The sequence below is a fragment of the Aspergillus fijiensis genome, assembly GCF_003184825.1.
Source record: "Aspergillus fijiensis CBS 313.89 unplaced genomic scaffold BO72scaffold_58, whole genome shotgun sequence".
NCBI classification, from domain to species: domain Eukaryota; kingdom Fungi; phylum Ascomycota; class Eurotiomycetes; order Eurotiales; family Aspergillaceae; genus Aspergillus; species Aspergillus fijiensis.
Genome location: NW_024469034.1, coordinates 52,887 through 73,366, shown reverse-complemented (window position 1 = coordinate 73,366; position 20,480 = coordinate 52,887). Strand labels below are relative to the sequence as shown.

The following is a 20,480-nucleotide window of genomic DNA, read 5'->3' as shown; positions in this document are numbered from 1 at the left end:
CAATTTTGTGTTTTAGAACCATCGTAGGTGTGGCTCCTCTGCAGGTGGCCTGTAGACCATATTGAAGTTCGATTTGTGCTGGTGCGTGAAGTTTTTCGTCAGAATTAAGCAACTGGCGGGATCTCGGAGGGCAGTCACGTGGTATTCTGTCATCCGCGTCGCTCGCGTTTCCCCGGCTTTTTCGAACCGCCAGGCTTTGTCGAATATTTATCGAGACCTTACTGCCAAGCCATGGTTTGATCTATCATTCGCATCGCTTTCGTCCCATCACCCTTGCAGTCGCTGGATAGTGTCCCTCCCTTGCAACCTCTTTTCTAGTTCCTCGGTCTCAGCCTTCGGCGTCAAACGGGCGAGGACGGACGCCTGCCTGTTTGATCGGCTCAAGACCTTCGAGCCACAAGCCCTCTCTCTTTGGTGACAATCGGGCCCCGATCGCCCGACCCTACCCCGACATCATGCAACTTACCGAGAACGAGGCAGCGGAGGTGAAGAAATGGGTTGTCAGGAAGCTGGAGGATATGTAAGCGTTGTCTCTGTCCGCAAAGAGGAACCGCGACGGCTTTGGGCGCCCAATCTGCCTTGTCCGCGCGCGCGCGTTCGCTCGAATTTACGCTCGAAGTCTAACGTCTCGTCACCTGCCAGCTCTGATGCCGATTCCGATGTACTTGCCGACTATGTTCTGGCGTTGATCAGGACCGATGCTCCCGACGAGGACATCCGGAAAGCTTCGGTGGATAACTTGGAGGATTTCCTTCGTGAACGTTAGTTTTTTTCTTCTTTCTTGCGCTACCAAATCTGGGATGAGATGGTTATATTGTGTGCTCGATTGAATGAGTACGTTTTGCTGACGTTCTCTGTTACCTTCGGGTAATGTACAGACACGGTGAAATTCGTCGACGAGCTCTTCGCGACCTTTGCTTCTAAACCGCAACCCGCTGCTGCTGCCGAACCGTCATATGCGCAGGGCCAGTCGCAGGAAGCGCCCGCTCCTCAGGACCAGCAGCAGCAACAGCAACAGCAACAACCGAGTGCATTCAATCCTCCGACCGGTCCTTCGAAGGGTCCCTTCGGAGCACAGCAGATGGGCAACAATTTCCCTGGACAAGCGCCGGGTGGTGATAACCAGCACAATTTCAACCGCAAGCGTACATTCCAGGAGGGCTTTCAGATGGACGTGGACCGCGAAGAAGTCCCGCAGAATCGCAATTACAAGACTCCCCGCCGGGGACGTGGTGGTGGCCGAGGGGACTGGATGGGTGGCAGGGATGGTCGCGCAGGAGGGCCCGGGCAACAGCAACCACACACCTTCAACCCTCAAGCCCCGGGATTCGTCATGCCCTCCACGTTCCCGCCGTTCGATCAGAACGACCCCATGGCGGCGATGATGGCGCTACAGAGTATGGGTTTCCCCCAGATGCCGGGAATGCCGCCGATGCCGATGCCACCTGCGGGCGCTGGGCAGCAGCCGGGTGAGATGGTGCCGAAGAGCTCGGAGCGGTGTCCGTTCTACGAGACGCAGGGGATCTGCTACCTTGGGACTACGTGCCCGTACCAGCATGATACTGCGGGCGGGGCGTCCAAGACGGATGGTATGTATTTGACTTACCTTCTAAACGGCGTGCGTGACTTAGGACTGATTTTGTGGGAGGCGCAGAATACGATCCCAAGTCTTCGAGCATTGTTACGGACTACCAGAGACGATCGGATGGGCCGCCTATGCGGGGCGGGGACCGCGGTCGTGGCCGTGGCCGTGGCGGCGACAGAGGTGGATTTGGCGGCCGAGGACGTCGGTCCGAGTTCTCCTCTGCCGGTCCCAACGAGGACACTTCGATCACGACGATCGTCGTGGAGCAGATCCCCGATGACAAGCTCGATGAGGCGACGGTCCGGGAGTTCTTCTCGCAGTATGGCGAAATCGCGGACCTGTCGTTACAGCCACACCGGCGACTCGCGCTGATCACCTACGAGAACCACGCGGCGGCCAAGAGCGCCTGGTCCAGCCCGAAGGTGATCTTCGATAACCGGTTCGTCAAGGTCTACTGGCACAAGCCCAAGGGCGACCGGAATGGGGACTCCCGGCCTCACCATCACACCGGCGCGGGTGGCGGCGAGTCGGAGAGCCCGGCTTTCAACCGGGAGGAGTTCGAGAAGCAGCAGGAAGAAGCCCAGCGCGCCCACGAGGAGAAACTCAAGAAACGCAAGGAAACCGAGGAGGCCAAGCAAGCCCTGGAACGACAGCGCGACGAGTTGCTTAAGAAGCAGCAGGAAGAGAGACAGCGACTGATGCAGAAACTTGGCGGCAGCGGCGCCGCCAGCAGCAGCAATGGCGACGCTACCGGCGGTGGCGGCGCGTCTCCCGACGGAGGAGATGGCCGGTCCCCGTCGGCGCAACCGGAGCATGTCAGCGAGCAGACCAAGCAGCTTCGGGCGCAGCTGGCCGCGCTGGAGGCCGAGGCCAAGAGCCTGGGGATCGATCCTGCTGGTGGTAGTGGTGGTGCTTCGGGGCCGGGCTACCGCGGCCGCGGCCGAGGCGGCTACGGCCGAGGTGGATTTGCCCCTCGTGGTCGGGGCGGCTACGATCCCTACTATCGGGGCGGTGGTGGCTACCGTGGTCGTGGTGGCATGGCCGGTCGTGGCGGTGTGCTCCGTCTGGATAACCGACCCAAGCGCGTGGCTGTCTCCGGGGTGGAGTTCAACTCCGAGAAGGACGAAGCCTTGCGACAGTTCTTGATTGTAAGTGTTCCTCCTCAAGCTGTGCCCCGTCATCCCATCTGGTCATTTTAGTTACTTACATCATAAATAGGGCGTCGGCGAATACTCCTCCATCGAACCCAACCCCGACCAGTCCGACTCCCTCATCGTGGCCTTCAAGGAACGCTACCAGGCCGAGAAGTTCATGTTCGGCCCCCGCGACATCCCGTCCGTCGGCCAGGTGGAACTCGCCTGGGTGCCCAACCCGCCCATCTCGTCGTCCTCTCTGCCTCAATCTGGCGGTGGTGGTGGCTCCGACACCAACAAGACCGGCTCGGACGAGGATACGTTGATGGACACCGCGCCGATTGCGCCGGGGGTGCCAGATCAGAGCTCCGGCCGGAAGGACGGGGGCCATGATGTGGACTATGATGTTGCGGAGATGGACGATAGCTGGGGGGTGGAATGATTTGACCGGTTGGTGTTTTGATAGGGTAGTCGATTTGAATTGATGTTCTTAGATGGGAGCATTTAGCTGAGCTGAGTTGATACTCTGGAATGTGGGTTCCGTTTTGAGGAGATAAAATATCAAGAGATTTGAGCCCTTTGTTTAAATGTGAACGGACGAATCTAGATGGGTGGTTGTGGCTGTTGCTGCAACCTGAGAGAATTGAGAGCCTTCTTCCAGGCCTCTATTCCAGAGGCTGTGGCAATGCATATCCTGCTAGCTATATCGGACAAGTTTACGTATGATAGGGCAAGGATAATTGGTGTTTGGTAAGACATAACCTGTGTTATAGGGAAGAGAAATTTACCATGTTAGGGCTATATATAAACTATCACAATGGACCTGAACAGTGACAGACTCTCCAAAGGCATCTTACCAACTTGCCTTTGGCAGTAAATACCAGGCCCCTCCATAGAACCTACTCAGGAGTCAGGCAACCTCCAGTCAATGTTCAGTCACCATGTAATCTAAGTGGTTGGACCCAAGCACATGCTTAGTCACAACAGTATAGTTAACTAAATAGCCAGACCTGACTAACTCACCATCTTACTATAAGGGTAGTCCACGTGCCAATACCTTCACAGGGTAGCTCTTCATTCACCTTCTTCTCCCTAATATCGAGTATACCCCCAGCTACCAGCGAATCTCCCACCTGCTCCCCAATGCAAATCATCAGCAAAGCACTGCGCAGAACCCTCTCTCGCCATCGCCCCCGTTATCCCACCCACCACCAGATAAAAGTGCTATCAACCCTCTATCAGCACGCAGGGACTAACCCCCCCCCAAAGTCGCCGTCACACGCACCACCTCCCGGCCGCCTCCAATCTAGACCTGAACCCCGAGAGTAGCTACCATCGACTTTGACTCCGCGAGACCGTAGATCTCGTCACCGGATTCGACACCCTGCTACATCTCCTCCGTCACCCGGCCGCGGCTCAGGCTGTGCGCCATCTGGAGGTGCATGGAACTCGCGAAGTTACAGATCGCGAGGACCCGGATTACCAGAGGCCCCCAGTTAGACTCAAGACTTGGCTGAAGTTGATATACAGAACTTGAGTACAGCCATCGCCAAAGCTGGATTCACTGAAGGCGCTGAGCCGCAGATGCTGCTAAACATCCTACTGCAAGATCCTGCAGGGAAAAAGCTGTCTGTGACACCCCAAATCCTTTCTCTCTTCTTCCTTCAAACGTTGACTAAGACATTGATCATTCACCAGACAATGCTCTACGTATAGCGGTCATATTGCAATCAAGCAAGCCCTTGCCGCACTCCTGATTACCATCTCACCCAAGCTGGAGTCACTGGCCTTCTACCACATCGGCGAGTACGACACCGCCGCTCCATGTTTCTGTCTTGTGACTCTACTTCGTCGGGCAGGCCGGACCTCCATTCCGCTCCCTTTCCTCCAGAATCTCCGGAAAGTCACCTTCCTTCCCGACCACGACTCGCCCGACAACGACGGTTTGCATTACATCCTCGAGTCGTATTACCACCGCATCAACCTCGTGCGGCGGCTGCCGGCGCTCACATCCGTCGCCTTCACGCTCGCGACATGGAACAACGAGGCCGGGATCTCTCCTCCCCCGAGCTCTTCGAATTTCAGCGAGCTAAGCTTCACGCACTCCTGATGCACGAGGCAGATCTATGCTGCCTCATTGATTCCGCCAAGGCATTGCGCAAGTTCACCTATACCATCGGCGGACGAATGCTTCCGGAGGGCGGTAAGATAACGGTCAACGTGTCGCCGCTTGTCCGCAGTCTGTGGAGACATCGGTTAACCCTGGAGGAACTCGATCTCGACGTCGAGGATAATGTGTCGTGGGGGGAGGTTTACGGGGCGGAGGGGCTGGAGCTCACTACCGAGGAGCTTGACCACGAGGACGACGAAGAGTACCAGGAAGCCTGGGCGGAAGAGCTAACGACGCTGGATGTGGATCTTAAACCGCCGCCAGCGGATATCTCGCTGGCTGACTTTCCGAAGCTCCTGAAGCTGAGTCTGGGGCCCCACACGCTCTGCTTTTTGGCCAGGGGCATAGGCCCGAGCCGCTGGAGAGGTGAACCTTCCTCAAGCTTCTCCCTTGTAGATCGTCTGCCCCGTCGCCTGGAGGTATTACGGATCTACGGACGGGGGGAAGAAGGAGACGACCCTTGGTCGACGAGCGAAATCTGTTCGCCGGATTTGTACGTCGACGCGGAACTGGTGAGGCTGATGGCGGAAAAGCAGGGGAAACTTCCGACACTGAAGGTGGATGGATTCGCGGAGGTCATTTCGCGAGGGAGAGATGTCCCTGACTGGGCTGGGGAAGATCATCCGCTGGTGTGGAAGCAGCCTGTGGGGTGGGCTTGCTGAGGTTCTTACTTAGTTACTGGTTGCGGAAATCATGGCGTGGGACTGGTTACTGAGGCCGATGCATCAAGAGGCGCGGTGCTCCGAGGGGCGCGTGGGTTCCACTTATGGTCAGCTCAATTCACTGCAGTGACCCTGATATCTTCGCTACCATATGATTCGCGAGTCGTAGTCACTGTAGCCCCTTCCCATTATGGACTTACTAATATAGAACCTCATATTCGATATTCTGCGGCCATAAGCTTAAGAGAAACTAAGTACATTGTGTGCTACTAAGATCCATAAAGCAGGAGTCAAGTAATCCGACCTAAAACGAGCTACTGCATGATCATAGTATAGTATAGAAGAAAGAACTATGTTCACAAAGGCTTGATCCTGCGGATGGGCGACTGCTGCTACAGGAGGGCCCATAGCTATATAGGCATGATTGCTGAAGCGTCCTTAGCGGGAGGAGGCAGCGGGCTAGCTTCGCAAATAAAAAGTAAGCATGCTAGAGACGGGATGGGATGTATATGACTCCCTTACTGATAGCATCCCGCAAAGCGCATTGGGCATTCTACATACAAAGACTACACTTTCCCTCTGCCTCTGAATCCTACTTACTCAACGAGTCAGTCGGTCAGTCCACCGAATGGTTGGGAAGGAATCCGCCCACTCACTCCTTTTCTCGTTGGGGCCAACCATGTCACCCATGCGCTTAGTCACGATCTAGACAGTCAACCCATTCTCCCATCACGGGTACAGATATATAGATCGATAGATACCTCGGTTCACGACTAGCCACTAGATATCATACCTACCAACCCATAAACATACATACCCATCAAGCAACCCCCTCACTTTCTACAAACCCTAACGTTACACCACCGGACAAAAATGACAACAAAAGGCAGCTGCTTCTGCACCGCCATCCGCATCGAATGCACCAGCCCGCCCCTCACCACGGCAAGTTCCAACCCGCCCTCAACCCTACAGCAACCCAACCCCTAACACAAGCAATGGGATATGACCCCGCAACAGGGCCTCTGCCACTGCCACGACTGCCGCAAACTCACGGGCTCCGCCTACTCGTACAGCGTCCTCGTGCCCACCGGTGCCTTCCGGGTGGTCGCCGGCACGCCCAAGGCCGTGGCCAAGACGGCCGATAGTGGGAATGCGGTGCGGAATTATTTTTGTGGGGATTGCGGTTCGTTTCTTCCCCACCCTTTCCTTTTGGGTATCTTCTTGTGTTGGGTATGGGTGGTGTTGATTTAGGGAAATGCCTGGGGGTGGGGGGATGATGGTTGGGTTTATGGAAGCCGTAGGGGTAGGAGGTGGGAGAGGAGAAATGCTGATGGATTCTATGTGACGATGCGGTACTTTAGGATCGCCGCTGTATGGACACAAGATCCATGCTGATGGGCGGCCGGCGGAGGTGACGGTTGTGAGGGCGGGGGTGCTGGATGATGCTGGGGTGTTGGAGAGGAGGCCCGAGGCGGAGTTGTTTACGGGGAGGCGGTTGGGGTGGGTTGGGGCGGTGGAGGGGGCGGGGCAGGTTTGTGGGATGTTGGATTTTTCTTAGTTTAGTTGGTTCAACTTACTTGGTCATTCTTGGATGTAGATGTGTGGGTTGTTGGGGGAGAAGGAGGTTGGATTTTGGGGGTGGAAGGATTGTATAAGAGCTAGTTCAGGTTGGTGGTGTGATGAACTTGATATCGTTGTGGTCAACTGAAACCGAAGTAAAGTCACGTCTAACCAGATGCTCTAAGTCAGGACTATTGTAGCTCGAAATCAAGGCTCTAGGTTTGTACAAAAGACTGCCCGCGTCTATCCATACTTTCCGAGGCTCAGCAAAACATCCCATGCAGAGGAAAAAAGCTTACTACCGTCTGGATCGGGCTATTGAGGCTGCATCATCCTCGCTGTCACTGTCCATCTGGTCCAGCATCCGGTCAATCTCGTCGCCCGCCTGGGCTTCTAAACCCGTGACTTCCTCGGCCGACCTGGCGCGTGGCTGACCATGACCATGGCTACTATCAGGCCGACTCCACGGTACGCGCAGACTCGACTCCTGCGACCCGTTGCTGCTCCGCGAGACGTCCTGGTGCTGATGAGGCCGCCGGGAATGCTGCGAGTGGGTCGAGTGGTACCCCGAGTGGCCGGGGCTGGACATGAACAGCAGCGTCTCGATCGCGTCCTGCTCCATTGCGCTGCTCCGGGCGCGGTCGTGCTGCTCACCCGCCACGCCACCATGACGCGCGGAGGGCATAGCGCCGGACGGCTGGAGCGGAGGCGTCCCCGGTACTAGGATGGTGTCTGAGTTTGCGCTGGACTGGGACAGGCCCACGTCCTGGTGGGAATGATGTCTGCGATGAGTGAAGGTGGGTGGGCTGGTGAACTCGTTTGGATTCGGACGTCGACGTCGGTTGCCGTGACTTCCTCCCTTCGAGATGATATCTACAGGCGGGGCGAGTTTTGGACGACTGGAGTGGTCTATATGAGAATGAGAATGGTGATGGTGATGATGGTAGTTATGATGATTCCTCGAGAATCCCGCGTGAGGAGATGCAGCAGCCTCCGACCAAGCCGCTGGGGAGAGCCGCGCCGACCCAACGGGCCGGTTGAACCCAGCCGTGCCATACATGTCCGGCGACGACATCGTCGACATCGTCGTACTGGCAGGCGAGCCCAATCCCTCTGGCTTTTGTGCATCGACCTGGCCAAGATAGGCGAGCTGCCCCGATCGCACCAGCGAGTCAATGCGCGCCGTCGGCGGGAGGTCCTGGGCCTTCTGCATCTGTCGGCTCTTCTCAATCTTGGCCGCCGCATACGAAAGGCGAGTGCGCAGGTGCACTGACAACTGAACTCATATCAGCAACCCACAGCACCCCACCAGAAGTAGAAGGAACAAGTTACCGCTGCGATTCGGCTTTCGCGGGAGAGCGACCCGATACTGCTCGACCGGAGCCTCTCCATCCCTCTTTCCCCCGTCTTCGACGTCTCCGCAGGAGACGCAGCAAACCCGGTCGCACGCTGCTTCCCCGGCGAGCCCTTTCCAGAAGGACTGCGCGATCCCGAGAATGGTCGGGGCGTGGCCTGCTGCCCCGCGATCGCTTCCTCGATGCTCAGCTGTCTGCCTCCCGACACGGACCGGACCGAATTGGACACCTTCGACGGCTGCGACACAGCTGATGAAGTTCCCCGCGAATCCGACACATGTGACGAGGAGAACGAGGACCCGTGTCTATCATCGTCATACAACGGGAACTCAGGTGTCGGTGTCAAGTGGGCTGTGGTCGGGCCCACCAGCGAGGATGGATCCGTCGACGACGAAGACCCCCGCGCAGAATCTCCTTGCGATTCGGGGTCATTGGCAGTCTTACTGAAACTCAAACCACCGTCGTGTCTGCCACCCTTTGCATCATGCCGAGAGTCAATCTGTCGCGACGAAGAAGACTGCGCGGAGTGCACGTGGTGGCGCGTATCCAAGCGCGGCGCTCCGCTACTCATGTTGGGCCCGGACTATAGAAAAGCGGGCAGAGCCACGATAAGAGGACTGACTGACCGGCTGACTGACTGCAATAATGCAGGTTGTTTTCTTTGTCCGGTAATGTCTTGGAAGCAGACGATGTTTTTTTACGGGGGAAGCAGGGCAGGTATGATGAACTTTACCCCCTCCCCATCCGCAGAATGAGGGCAATCAGACTTGGAAATCGCTGAAGTCGCAGAAAGTCCGCATGAACTGATGTGTCTTATTCGCCGCTGATTCCCCGGTTACCAGCGTCGCGGTTATCTTTGGCGCGGGAATGTCCCGCAGCCCGACCCAGTCAATCAATACACTCTGACTGACACACTCAGTGTACTCGAGTTCAACACGGTCCTAAGTCCTCACTCGGGGCGGGTTGTGTACTGGGTTCGTGGCTGTCCTGCAAGGAGGCCGATGTTGTGGAATCTTCGGACGGTGGCAGCAGGGTGGCAGGCGATGCGGCCAGATGCAGCAATGTCTCTCTCACACGTCTCTCACGCGAGCCTCAATCCGAACACCAGGTCGAACGGCCGAAGGAGGACGACTCGAGGGGTAGAAGGTCGAGAAAGGCCATAAGAGAGTGATCGCGGCTTGCTGATTAGATCAATTGACAAACAGGTCAACAATCTATCAAGCTTGTCCATGGGGGGAAAACACAGGGACTCCCGACTCGCAGACGCCAGGCGACGATCGAGTCGGAGGACGACGCGTTCACAGCGCAGTCACGTGGCGATAACTGTGAGTCTGGATGCCTCAAAGACCAGGCACCAAAAGCAGCAAAGCCGGAGGATCTACAACACCACCACCACCAACAAAAAGCGTCTTGATCCGAAATGACACCAAGTCAATCTATTTCTTCCTGGTATAGAGCAAGCATCAATCCCAAGAACATGTAGTAGTGAGTATATGTTCAACCATGTCAGAGGAGAAATAGGGTCCAAGCAACAAAACTCAACGCCATCCATCCCATGCAGCATGCACATAGATACACATGGACATTATTCACAGAAGCAACTTTTGATATAAAACCTGTAAATAACCTGACCCTGAAAAAAAAAGCAACTAGGGGCTCTACCTGCGCTTCTTGCCACCACCACCCCCTTCTCCGTCTTGGGCCTTCCGCTTCTTACCTTCGCGACGCCAGTAGTCATCGCGCTCTCGCTTCTCACGCTCCGCCTTCTTCTCCAGACCCTCGGCCACCTTGGCGCGGTACACCTTGCGGCGCTCCTCCTGCTTCGCCGCGCGCTTGGCCTGCTTCTCGTTGCGCATGGTGTTGAGCTTCTGCATGAGGTCGCGCGCCTTCTTCTCCTCGCCCCCAAGGACCACCGCCCGCTTCTGCATGTAGGTCTTGTCCTTGTGGTGCTTCATCTTGGTGATCTGCGACTTGAAGGGCAGGTCCGTGGCCAGCTGGCGCGGCACACGCAGCGGGTTGAAGTGGCGCTCGGGGCGCTCGATCTTGCGGTACGCCGAGTCCTTCTCGAGCGGGGTGGGGATGCCCTTCTCGCGGCGGACCTCGCCGGTGAGACGCATGCCGTGCCAGCCGCTGTCCGCCGCGCCCTCCTCGGCCAGATCCAGCAGGTTGGTGACCGGGTTGTAGAAGCGGTGGGGCTTGATCGGGTACCAGGCCCGTAGGAAGACGATGTCACTCATGAGGATCTTGTCCTCGAAGGTGGCACGGAAGTAGCCCTCGGGCTTGGCCAGCGCGCGCTTGATCTGACCGCGGATACCGGAGACAGTGCGGATCGAGGCGCCCTCGAACTTGGCTATCTCCAGCGAGGAGTTGAACATGTCCTTGATGAAGGCGGTGTTCTTGAAGATCTTGTAGGGAACACCCGTCAGCTTGAGCTTCTTCACGATCTCGGTGTGCTCGTCGACGTTCAGCACCACACCGGTGGCGGCGATGCGGAACCCAGGGGCCTTGTTGGAGAAGGATTGCAAGCAGCAGAAACCGGTGTTGGGTGCCACCAGCGGGCCGTAAAAGGTAGCGAAGCAGTGCATGTGTTCCGGGGTGTACTTGAGCATACGGTTGCGCGTCCGACTGTCGGAGGTGCTGTAGATCGGCAGGGACTGGAAGCGGCGCCAGCCGAGAGAAAAGATGAGGGGATCGCCGCTCTTAAGGATCTTTTTATGCCAGCGGTGGCGCTTGATGCGGATCTGGACATAGCCGAAACGGTCCTCGGTGGGGGCCAGGCCGCCCACAATGACAGGGTAACGAGGGTTGAACTTCGTGGCGAACTCGCAGGGCACCTTCTCAAGAACGATACGTGCATATGTGCCAGCCTTGAAACCTTCCGCTCGAGCGCGGGAGGCCGGGTCGAGTAGGTCAAACTCGGCGCGGTTGATGTCGAGTTGCTTCTGTAGCTTAGCCTTCTGCATGTCGTACCAGTCGTCCTCTCCGAACTCCTCGTCCCCTCCACCATCCTTGCGCGAGTTATCCTTGGAGTTTGCGAACCCCTCGCGATCTTCTTCCTCGAAGCGAAGTCGTAGCTCTTCTTTCTTCTTCGCATTGCGCTCACGCTCCGCGTCCAGGTCGACGGGCCCCTCCTCTTTCTCACCCTCCTCCTCGCCACCCTCTTCGTCGTCAGAGAGACCGTTAAAAGCTTCGCCCGTTTCTAGGTCCTCGAATTCACCATCTCCTTCGTCGTCCGAGTCAAATGCATCGCCCACATCCGAATCGTCGTCGTCGCCGTCACCAGATAACTTGGCCGTGACGAATCTGCTTCTTAGGGATTCGATAAGCTCTTCATCCTGCCACTTCTCTTCCAGCTTGGCGTAGTCAAATTCAGGAATGTGACGGAACTCCTCCTCTTCCTTCTGCTCGGCGCCGGTCTTCTTGAAGAAGGTGTCCTCTTCCTCATCATTGTCCTGATTGTCCTCATCCTCGTCATCGTCTTCGTTCTCACCACGACCGCTCCATCGAGGCATCACGTCCTCGGGTGCGATGGAGTCGTCGTACAGCATCCGAGACAAGTCAGTGATGCGGAACTTCGGGCGCTTCGAATGAAGGGACTTCGCATTAGCAAGCATGTTCTCTTTCCAGCGGGCATTCTCCTCATCGTCAGAGTCCTCGTCTTCGCCACTCTCCAAAATCTGGTCATCCACAGATGAGATAGAGCCGAGATCAGAGTCGCTATCAGCGAATTCAAGGTCACCTTCGGTCTGGCGAGCATTGCCGTTTTGCCTCTCCCTGAAGTTGGCTTCGAAATCTGCGGGTGCGGAAGCGTCGATCTCTTCATCCTCGCTCAGGTCCTCCATTTCATCTTCATCCAGCTCTTCAGCGTCATCTTCATCTTCTGCGCTCTCGAAACCTTCGTCTTCCTCGTCGACAACATCAGCGTTGTTGTTCTCGCCGTCCAGGAATCGAGCGTGGCGCTTGTGTTTTCTTCCAGCAGCACCATTCTCCTCGTCTGCCTTCGCAATGGCTTCACCGCCACGGAAGAGGCGGACACCGCCATCAGCTTCACCGAGAAGCTTGCGCTCACCCTGCAGGCCAACAACCAGTTGCTCGCCAAGACCGCGCTCCTCGTCGTCGGACTCGTCCTCGTTTCGCTCGAAGTTCGAGGTTTTGACGTCAATGTAAACGGCATCCTTGTCCACCAACACACCACCAACATCAGACATGGGCGCGAACAAGAGCTTTTGCTTATCCCCCAATCGGCGTCGGCTGGTCTTGCCGTTGGCCTTTGCAGCCTGCTGCTCAAAGAAGGGTGTCGGGCATGGATCCGGCAGGGACTCGATGCCGGAGACCGTCAAGTCACCGACTCCCGGAACGTGCACCCGCGCTCCCTGAGCCGCGAAGTTGGTCCCACGCAGGTAACCGTAAAGAGCTATCGTCCTATCACATTTCGGGTCCTCCTCGATCTGGGTGGGTGGCGTGATATCCAAGAAGCGATCTGCGAGGGCGTAGGGGTGGGAGTTACGCCATACAAGGGGTCGAGGATTCTTCATAACGGACAGGAAGCGGGAGAGATTGTGGACTTCGCGATCGGGGTAACGGCCGTTGACGACTCCGGAGAGATAGAAGAGCTTGGCGCCATTGTAGAGTTCGCTCCAGAAACGGTGCTTGAGACGCTTCTTGGCGGCCTGCAGAGTGCTCTGCTTCTTGAAAAGGTCGAGATGGGTTAGGATACCGAAAACGTTACCGGGCATACCGTGGGAGCCAAGGACATTCAAGAACTCCATGGTCTCCATCTCGAATCCATAGTTACCGTCGATCATCAACAGCACGATATCGGCGATCTTGGCGACGTCGATCATGCTGGCGAGGGAATCGGAGGGCGATTCGAGGAACGTGAGACGGCGTTTCTTCGACGTGACCACGGTCAAGGGGCCTTTCGGTGTGCTGAGGGTCTGCTTCGTGTAGCGACGGATGAGGGACTTGATAAGGGTCGTCTTGCCCACCTAGATTCAACACAACGACTGTCAGAATTTCCTATTCCTGGGTCTCCGCATGTGAAATCCCGCTGGAACACTTACTCCAGGTGGTCCGACGACGGCGACAATAAGAGGAGGTGCCTCTTCAGGCAGGCGATCCACGAGGGGCACATGAAGTCTCTTTTCTTTGATCTAGACAAGTGTAGTTGCAAGGTCAGTGGCCTTGTCAAAAGTTGCATCGTTGCGGAGGGTGGGTAGCGCATACATCGTGCGATCTCGCGCCGGCCTTGTTCAATTTGCCGGGATTCGAGAAGGCAAAAGCTTTAGGATTCGGTCCTGTGAAAGTGATTTCTGTCAGCTACCTGATCACGTTGAAGGAACGATGTTGGAGCAAGTCGATAAACTTCATCCCGGAGGCATGCGCAAGAAGATTCATTACATACCATCATACTTTTTCTTCTCCTTGGTGGCTCGATGCGACCTGTTCGATTGCTGCTCCATTGTGGGAAAAGTAAGAGGTCTAGAAGACCTCTAGAGTAAAATACTTTCCCCGCTTGATTCGAAGCCGTGACACAGCCAAAAAAAAAGTTGAGCGCAAATCTGCAAGACTGCTCCGAATGTCTTTAGAAAGCTTGGCTACCAAAATTATTATTCCCATTTTCTTTTGCCGGAAGAAGCTTTTCTCCGAGTCCCGGGGTCTTTTCCGCCCGGAGCGCACCAACGGGCGGTAATTACCGACAGAAAACTGCGCCAGGCATCCATTCAGGCGGGGAACTTTTTTATGACTAATTGATGAGTTATCGATAAACTGCCTCCCACTTATCGTCCGGCCCGGGCGAGACCCGATAAGGTCTAAACCCCACTATGTCGGCCCGGTGCCTCGTCGTCGCCATTGCCAGAAGAGGTCACGACTGTGAGATATGAGCGGGGTAGTATGGGGTCGAATACGATGGCTCATACTCAAGTACGAGTAGGAGTGCGATTATCGGCACAGTTCCCAGGGCCACGATGCATTTAATGGCGCCGGATTCCTTTTCCCGAGATTGTTTTTTAAGTCAGAATCCTAATTCCTAAACTTTGTTTGCATATCCCAGGGCTTTCGTTCCCATTACAAACTCAGGTAGATCCAGAGGAAGAAGCACCCGCGAAATATGGCTCCTGCACGTCGCCCACCGCCCGCATACACGGCTCCCCCAGACTCAGGGGTCCATGCGATCTCGCAAGTCTACAGATCCATCTCCAGAACGGCGAACGAGCCATCCCAGCGCGTCCTCGAGTCATCCTTCACGATCCGACCATGCTCCGGGCAAGCGTGGGTGGTCCCCGCCGGCCACATTTGCCGTCTCACCACCCCGAAGGGGCCGCAGGTGGGTGACCTGAACATCTGGAACGCGAACAACCCCCGGGAGCGACTGTGGGCTGCACGTACCCGCCAGATCCATGCCTCCCACGTGTCCGTGGGCGATCGGCTCTGGTCCAACCTGCCGTACCTGCGTCCCCTGGTCTCCATCACCGGAGACTCGCTCGCCGGCGGCCAGCTTCATGAGATCCTGGACGAAGAGGGCAAGAAGAAAGAAGGGAAGGGCTTTGGGACCACGCAGTTCGGCGGACGCGTGCACGACCTCCTGGGCACTCGCTGCGACCCTTACGTCAACCTCGTCATGGGCGGCGAGAGCTTCGACTTTCACTGCCATTCGAACCTGACACGGGCGGTGGTGCCGTATGGGCTGACCGAGCTCGATGTGCACGATGTGCTCAACGTGTTCCAAGTGACGGGACTGGATGAGCAGGGCAAATACTTCATGGAGACTTCGCCGGCCAAAGCGGGGGAGTACTTTGAGTTCTTCGCGGAGGTGGATGTTCTGTGTGCGCTTTCCGCGTGTCCTGGAGGTAAGTGAGAGTCTTTAGGAGGTGTATTGTAACGTAGCTAATGAGGCTCCGCAGGCGACTTGTCGGAATGGGGCTGGGAGGAAAAGGCGGACATGGGGGCTACAACTCGTCCTCTGGGGGTGGAAGTATACAAACTCGCGGACGCGACGGTGTTGCAAGGATGGAACGCACCCCAGAGTCCCAAATATCTGGGCGCACATGGCATGAAGATGCCTCAGAGGGAGAGGGACGGAACGGGGTATGTTGGGCTGTAACGGGGGGGGAATGAGGTCTCTGCAGCTTAGATTATTGCTCTGTACGTTTAGTAGAGTAATGCTTCCCCATTTGCACACAGAATTGAAACTGATAGATGCGGCATTCAAATTGCATAGTCCAAAATTGGTCTGACTTGATTTGTTCAAGCGTTCGACGACACCAAGGATTGAGGAACGGGTGTGGCCAGGACGACCACTCCCGCCCACGGAACTGATATCAGACACGAATATTGACCTCGAATATCCCTGCACAGTAATACCTCGATCTGGAGCTTTGAGCAAGTCGGAGTGAGAGTTCGATCCCATGTGCCACGATGCTTGTCCAGCTTATCGCGCGGGGCTGGGGAGCCATTGGTGTCAACAAATCCCGCACCGAGAGGATCGAGAGAGCAGCGCTGGTCATGAAAAATGCCTCGTACAAGAAAAAGCTCAGCTAGCTATCCTGCTTATCTTTGCTTTATATCTTCGAGAAACTGAAAAAAAAGGAATCTACAGAGATAAGGATACGAATGGTAGGATAATTGCAATTTGTCGATGTCGAGATATCCCGTCGCGACAGGCCTGTCATCGAGAAAAGAATGTCTGGAACCATGGAATCGCTACTCCCGCTGACTTTGAGGCTGAAACGAATGATACAAATACCAGGAGCTCGGCCATAAGCTTGACCATGCTTGCCTTTCAGCTGATGCAACTACTCCTCCGAATCCGAAGTTTTGACTGTTGCCTGATTGTGTTCGTCCGGATGTTCTCTATTCTCTAACATTTGTCGAGCGGTTCCCGGGCTGTCACTATCCCACACTATTAGCATGGACTCAGAATCTGAGGCTGAGAAGGCGCCTACTGTAGGCGAGAAGGTCCACAAAGAGCCTTCACAGCCGTACGATACGATTTACAATGTTCGTCCTTGGAACAATTGTCTGAATCAGTCTGAGAAGAGATCGAGCACGGTCGAGGAGCATGACGATGACCCCGGCCTGCGCAGGCCAGGCGACTATAAGCAGAAGCAGGTATTGTTGACGTCCTTGTAGTCATTGAGGCTGGTCAGAGTTGACGCGAGCAGGTGTTCAAAGGCAAGATGCTTCTGTGGCTCGCATATCAGTCCATCGGTGTGATTTATGGTGATATCGGGACCAGTCCGCTTTATGTCTATTCATCGACATTCAGCGCGCCACCTTCGCGAGAAGATCTCATCGGCGTCCTCTCCATCATCATATGGTCCTTAATTTTGATGGTGACTGTCAAATACATCTTCATTGTGCTCCATGCTGATAATGACGGCGAGGGTGGTACATTCAGCACGTATTCTCTACTCAGTCGCTATGTTAGTTCGTCATCTTCAAGACATGCCAGGTACTGGACTAAAACGCTGGCTGTAGATGAATATAACCCATCGCGATCCTCGAGAAGCCTCGCTTGTCCAGATGAAAAGACACCTGTCGAACGATCTTGAAAGAGCCAGCAGATACGCCAGACATAGCCTCGAGACAAGCAAGTTTGCAAGGCATCTTTTGAAAGTGGTAGGCGTATTGGCGGTTACAATGGTCCTGGCCGATGGCCTTCTCACTCCAGCTCAGTCCGTCCTAGGAGCCGTGCAGGGTATTGAGATCGTCTCCCCCAACATTTCCAAAGGCACCGTCATTGGCGTGACTGATGCTATCTTGGTCGTGTTGTTTCTGATACAACCGCTTGGCATCACCAAGATGACGTTTGCATTTGCGCCAATCGTGATTATCTGGCTGGGGTTTAATGCTGTGTTTGGCATCTACAATCTCGCGCATTATGATGCCGGTGTCTTCATTGCCTTCAACCCGGGTTACGCCTTCACATTCCTTGTTCGACATGGCGAGTCTGGATGGCGCATGCTGAGCGGAACCTTGCTCGCCTTCACTGGGGTTGAGGCTCTCTTCGCCGACTTGGGCGCTTTCAGTCGGAAAGCAATTCAGATCAGCTGGCTGTGCTACACCTTCCCATGTCTCCTGTTAGCGTACATAGGGCAGGCGGCATACATCAGTGTGCACCCGGAAGCCTACTCTAACCCGTTCTATAAAGCAGCGCCGCCGGGTACTATTTATCCGGCCTTGATTATTGCCATTCTCGCGGCGATCGTTGCATCGCAGGCGATTATCACTGCAACTTTCCAGGTATGGGACTCTTCTCTTGTTGATGACAATGATTGTGATGCATGTTCTGATGCAACAGCAGCTTCTGGCACAAGTGATGAAGCTATCCTACTTTCCCCAGATCAAAGTGGTACACACGTCCGATGTGTTCCACGGCCAGCTCTATATTCCGATTGTCAACTGGCTCTTGATGGTTGGGACGATCCTGGTAGCGTCGATCTACAATAACGTATGTTACCTCTTCAATTTGCTATGGCTCTTTTCTCTGACGCAACGCAGACCACATCCCTTGGAAATGCATACGGTGTCTGTGTCATCTTTGTCACGTTCTTTGACACCTGTATGGTCTCGATGGTAGCAATATTCGTGTGGCGCATCAGCCCATTCATTGTCTTTATACCTTGGCTTGTGATCGCTTGCTTTGACGGGGCATATCTTTCATCAGCACTCACGAAGGTTCCTACAGGTGCATGGTTCACTCTAGCGCTAGCGACCATTCTAGCACTCGTGTTCCTATTATGGAGGTTTGGGAAAGAGCAGCAGTGGTTTGCCGAGGCCGAGGATCGGTTCCCTACCTCACATTTCGTGACCAAAGATCCAGATGGTAGGATGCGTCTCACCGACCGCTTCAACGGAGTCCCTTTGAGCACCAACCCCGGGGTCGGGATCTTCTTCGACAAGGCGGGCGAGACCACCCCTATCGTGTTCAGTCAATTCGTCCTCAAGCTCACCTCTATGCCGGAAGTAATTGTGTTCTTCCACCTGCGACCCCTCGAGACGCCATCAGTCCCCGTGGAAGACAGGTATACCGTTTCGCGGCTCGCCATCCCCAACTGCTATCGGCTTGTGGTCCGTTACGGCTACAATGATGAGATCATGACTCCGAATCTAGCCAGTACCATCACGGATCAGGTCCGCAGATACCTTGTCGACAATGGGCACGGCATGGAGCTGGATGGAGTCGCAATGAGTGGACATCGATCTCCGAGCACAGAAAGTCAGGGAGAAAGTGGATCGGAGGCAGCACAGTCCAGCAGCCTGGTACGATATAGTGACCCGCTGAACAAGCTCGAGCGCGCGTGTGTGCATAGCATCCTCTATATCACCGGCAAGGAGCAGATGAGGATCAAGAAAGGCACCAATATGTTCCGCGGTCTGGTGCTCTGGATGTTCTTGTGGATCAGAGATAACACCAGGGCCAAGATTGCATCTTTGGGTCTCGAGGCAGAACGGGTGATTGAAGTTGGGTTTCTGAAGGATATCTGAGGCTGTGCATAGTGGTTGATCACCAATAGGAAGTGACCCAAGGTAATGGGGAATACTATCACGACAGACTGTACAGAGATCACGAATCAACGAATCATAGGCACGAGCGACATTAATATCCAGTATTGAATTCATTCTTGATGTCTCGGAGTTCGCAAGTAGTATAGTATGTCAGAACAAGTTTTTCTGACAGACTGATCTACCGGGGGGGGGGGTTCCCTTGTCGTCACTGTGCATGAGATGGGATAAGATCGTTGATCCTCACAAGAGATCCCGATTGGGACAAAGGCGTTGAGCTGAGCCGAGGGGCTTTGAACCAGGCGTCCACGTGACCCTCCGATAGCGTCATCGCGCATGCGTCATGGCTTTTCTGGTGGGGGATAAACAACCGTCTTATCGCAATGGGTGACTTCACTCCGCTTGTAGCCTGATCAGTAGTAGACTTGACAATTAGAATAACTTAAAGTTGACCAAGTGACACACATGCTGTCAGGCATGGCGCAAGTAGTAAGAAAGGGAAAGAAAAAAACGGATGCCCCTCCCCCTCTTACTGGTAAAGTCGACTAGTTAGTGGCTGTAACCACCACCACCATCATTCCTACCTACCATCACCCCCTTATCAGCCGTGCGGGCAACGGGCAACTTCCCTCCCCCCCGCAGAGAGGGTTGCCTATTGAGACTAGAACCACGCAACAGAGTATAAAACCTTCTCTCGTCCCACCTCCCCGGGCACCGCTTTTCTTCCCTCAAATTACTTTCCATAAACCACTCCCCCATCCAGCCATCATTCTCACTAGATTCTCACGGCTCTCTGCCTTTCACCACACCGCAACCAAAATGCCTCTTTACAACGTTCGTTGCGCTCCACTTCCCCGCTGATTCCTCCCCCCCCTCTTCGGAAACACTAACCATTGTTTCAGGTCACCCTGAAGAAGGACTCTCCCCCCGAGGAGTTGGAGAAGTAAGCGATCCTCTACCTTGTTCAGTGACTTCCTGTATGAACACAAGCTAACACCCTCTCCTCCTGTCATCAGGGCCAAGCAGCAGGCCACCGAGAAGGGCGGCACCATCAAGCACGAGTACTCTCTCATCAAGGGCTTCACGTAAGGCAGCCAACACCCACCCTCCCGCTACCCAACTACTCCACTCCGCACAACCCACACTCCCGAAACCACCTCGAGAGGGCAGACTAGCTGACTACTGCGCTAGTGTTGAGTACCCCGAGGACAGCGTGCTCTCGCTCGAGGCCAATGAACACGTGCATGTCGAGCAGGACGGCGAGGTGCGCACTCAATAAGCGTCCTCCGGCTTTCCCTCTCACTGGACTTGCGGACACAACGAAGGGGGATTAAAGGATGTGTTTCATGTACGAGTTACGAAATCATTTTAGTTCACTGTAGAGCAAGGAGGCTTAGCATCATGAGTGTGAGGACCGGATCGTCCGCTGTGCGGTGATTCCGAGCTGAGCGCGGTGTTGTGTCGTTTGCTTCTTTTCTCTTTTTTTTGTCAATGATAACATACATC

General features: G+C 55.2%; 8 protein-coding genes across 8 annotated transcripts; 6 read left to right on the top strand and 2 right to left on the bottom strand.

Annotated features, from left to right (window-relative positions):
- The first annotated feature begins 107 nt into the window (after positions 1–107).
- On the top strand, positions 108–3,388 carry BO72DRAFT_412218 (CCCH zinc finger and RRM domain protein). Its single transcript, XM_040942479.1, has 5 exons — positions 108–520; positions 643–761; positions 879–1,589; positions 1,649–2,733; positions 2,804–3,388. The coding sequence occupies exons 1-5, from the start codon at positions 456–458 to the stop codon at positions 3,158–3,160; spliced, it is 2,337 nt and encodes a 778-aa protein (XP_040797580.1). The 5' UTR covers positions 108–455; the 3' UTR covers positions 3,161–3,388.
- An 899-nt stretch (positions 3,389–4,287) lies between these two features.
- On the top strand, positions 4,288–5,777 carry BO72DRAFT_451569 (uncharacterized protein). Its single transcript, XM_040945520.1, has one exon. It carries the CDS (start codon positions 4,543–4,545, stop codon positions 5,548–5,550), a length of 1,008 nt encoding a protein of 335 aa, XP_040797579.1. The 5' UTR covers positions 4,288–4,542; the 3' UTR covers positions 5,551–5,777.
- Positions 5,778–6,187: 410 nt separating this feature from the next.
- Positions 6,188–7,258, top strand: BO72DRAFT_231949 (GFA family protein). Its single transcript, XM_040939857.1, has 3 exons — positions 6,188–6,492; positions 6,568–6,733; positions 6,912–7,258. Exons 1-3 carry the CDS (start codon positions 6,424–6,426, stop codon positions 7,106–7,108), a joined length of 432 nt encoding a protein of 143 aa, XP_040797578.1. The 5' UTR covers positions 6,188–6,423; the 3' UTR covers positions 7,109–7,258.
- A 150-nt stretch (positions 7,259–7,408) lies between these two features.
- BO72DRAFT_471515 (uncharacterized protein) lies at positions 7,409–9,036 on the bottom strand (the record flags this gene model as incomplete). Its single annotated transcript, XM_040947091.1, has 3 exons — positions 7,409–8,386; positions 8,443–8,793; positions 8,833–9,036. The coding sequence occupies 3 exons, from the start codon at positions 9,034–9,036 to the stop codon at positions 7,409–7,411; spliced, it is 1,533 nt and encodes a 510-aa protein (XP_040797577.1).
- An 882-nt stretch (positions 9,037–9,918) lies between these two features.
- BO72DRAFT_412212 (GTPase BMS1) lies at positions 9,919–14,032 on the bottom strand. Its single transcript, XM_040942478.1, has 4 exons — positions 13,870–14,032; positions 13,692–13,762; positions 13,529–13,618; positions 9,919–13,453 (listed from the first exon to the last, which is right to left on the bottom strand). Exons 1-4 carry the CDS (start codon positions 13,925–13,927, stop codon positions 10,124–10,126), a joined length of 3,549 nt encoding a protein of 1,182 aa, XP_040797576.1. The 5' UTR covers positions 13,928–14,032; the 3' UTR covers positions 9,919–10,123.
- A 273-nt stretch (positions 14,033–14,305) lies between these two features.
- Positions 14,306–15,727, top strand: BO72DRAFT_451566 (urea carboxylase-associated family protein). The gene is made up of 2 exons (XM_040945519.1): positions 14,306–15,316; positions 15,371–15,727. Exons 1-2 carry the CDS (start codon positions 14,578–14,580, stop codon positions 15,568–15,570), a joined length of 939 nt encoding a protein of 312 aa, XP_040797575.1. The 5' UTR covers positions 14,306–14,577; the 3' UTR covers positions 15,571–15,727.
- A 270-nt stretch (positions 15,728–15,997) lies between these two features.
- Positions 15,998–19,112, top strand: BO72DRAFT_530908 (K+ transporter). The gene is made up of 5 exons (XM_040950326.1): positions 15,998–16,577; positions 16,631–16,891; positions 16,947–17,711; positions 17,773–17,919; positions 17,970–19,112. The coding sequence occupies exons 1-5, from the start codon at positions 16,377–16,379 to the stop codon at positions 18,954–18,956; spliced, it is 2,361 nt and encodes a 786-aa protein (XP_040797574.1). The 5' UTR covers positions 15,998–16,376; the 3' UTR covers positions 18,957–19,112.
- Positions 19,113–19,456: 344 nt separating this feature from the next.
- BO72DRAFT_451563 (uncharacterized protein) lies at positions 19,457–20,378 on the top strand. The gene is made up of 4 exons (XM_040945518.1): positions 19,457–19,808; positions 19,877–19,917; positions 19,991–20,059; positions 20,145–20,378. The coding sequence occupies exons 1-4, from the start codon at positions 19,794–19,796 to the stop codon at positions 20,251–20,253; spliced, it is 234 nt and encodes a 77-aa protein (XP_040797573.1). The 5' UTR covers positions 19,457–19,793; the 3' UTR covers positions 20,254–20,378.
- The last annotated feature ends 102 nt before the right edge of the window (positions 20,379–20,480 follow it).

Excerpts from the sequence above, each read along its gene's own strand:
- BO72DRAFT_451569 (XM_040945520.1), top strand. The coding sequence starts at position 4,543 with ATGTTTCTGTCTTGTGACTCTACTTCGTCGGGCAGGCCGGACCTCCAT.
- BO72DRAFT_412212 (XM_040942478.1), bottom strand. The coding sequence starts at position 13,927 with ATGGAGCAGCAATCGAACAGGTCGCATCGAGCCACCAAGGAGAAGAAA. Across the intron at positions 13,763-13,869 it reads GGAGAAGAAAAAGTATGATG|GACCGAATCCTAAAGCTTTT; the intron begins GTATGTAATGAA and ends TCACTTTCACAG. Across the intron at positions 13,619-13,691 it reads CCGGCGCGAGATCGCACGAT|ATCAAAGAAAAGAGACTTCA; the intron begins GTATGCGCTACC and ends ACACTTGTCTAG.
- BO72DRAFT_451563 (XM_040945518.1), top strand. Across the intron at positions 19,918-19,990 it reads CCCCCCGAGGAGTTGGAGAA|GGCCAAGCAGCAGGCCACCG; the intron begins GTAAGCGATCCT and ends TCCTGTCATCAG. Across the intron at positions 20,060-20,144 it reads TCTCTCATCAAGGGCTTCAC|ACTAGCTGACTACTGCGCTA; the intron begins GTAAGGCAGCCA and ends TCGAGAGGGCAG.
- BO72DRAFT_412218 (XM_040942479.1), top strand. The coding sequence starts at position 456 with ATGCAACTTACCGAGAACGAGGCAGCGGAGGTGAAGAAATGGGTTGTC. Across the intron at positions 521-642 it reads GTCAGGAAGCTGGAGGATAT|CTCTGATGCCGATTCCGATG; the intron begins GTAAGCGTTGTC and ends GTCACCTGCCAG. Across the intron at positions 1,590-1,648 it reads CGGGGCGTCCAAGACGGATG|GCGCAGAATACGATCCCAAG; the intron begins GTATGTATTTGA and ends ATTTTGTGGGAG.
- BO72DRAFT_530908 (XM_040950326.1), top strand. The coding sequence starts at position 16,377 with ATGGACTCAGAATCTGAGGCTGAGAAGGCGCCTACTGTAGGCGAGAAG. Across the intron at positions 16,892-16,946 it reads ATTCTCTACTCAGTCGCTAT|ATGAATATAACCCATCGCGA; the intron begins GTTAGTTCGTCA and ends CGCTGGCTGTAG. Across the intron at positions 17,920-17,969 it reads TAGCGTCGATCTACAATAAC|ACCACATCCCTTGGAAATGC; the intron begins GTATGTTACCTC and ends GACGCAACGCAG.
- BO72DRAFT_231949 (XM_040939857.1), top strand. The coding sequence starts at position 6,424 with ATGACAACAAAAGGCAGCTGCTTCTGCACCGCCATCCGCATCGAATGC. Across the intron at positions 6,493-6,567 it reads CCAGCCCGCCCCTCACCACG|GGCCTCTGCCACTGCCACGA; the intron begins GCAAGTTCCAAC and ends ACCCCGCAACAG. Across the intron at positions 6,734-6,911 it reads TTATTTTTGTGGGGATTGCG|GATCGCCGCTGTATGGACAC; the intron begins GTTCGTTTCTTC and ends GCGGTACTTTAG.
- BO72DRAFT_451566 (XM_040945519.1), top strand. The coding sequence starts at position 14,578 with ATGGCTCCTGCACGTCGCCCACCGCCCGCATACACGGCTCCCCCAGAC. Across the intron at positions 15,317-15,370 it reads GCTTTCCGCGTGTCCTGGAG|GCGACTTGTCGGAATGGGGC; the intron begins GTAAGTGAGAGT and ends GAGGCTCCGCAG.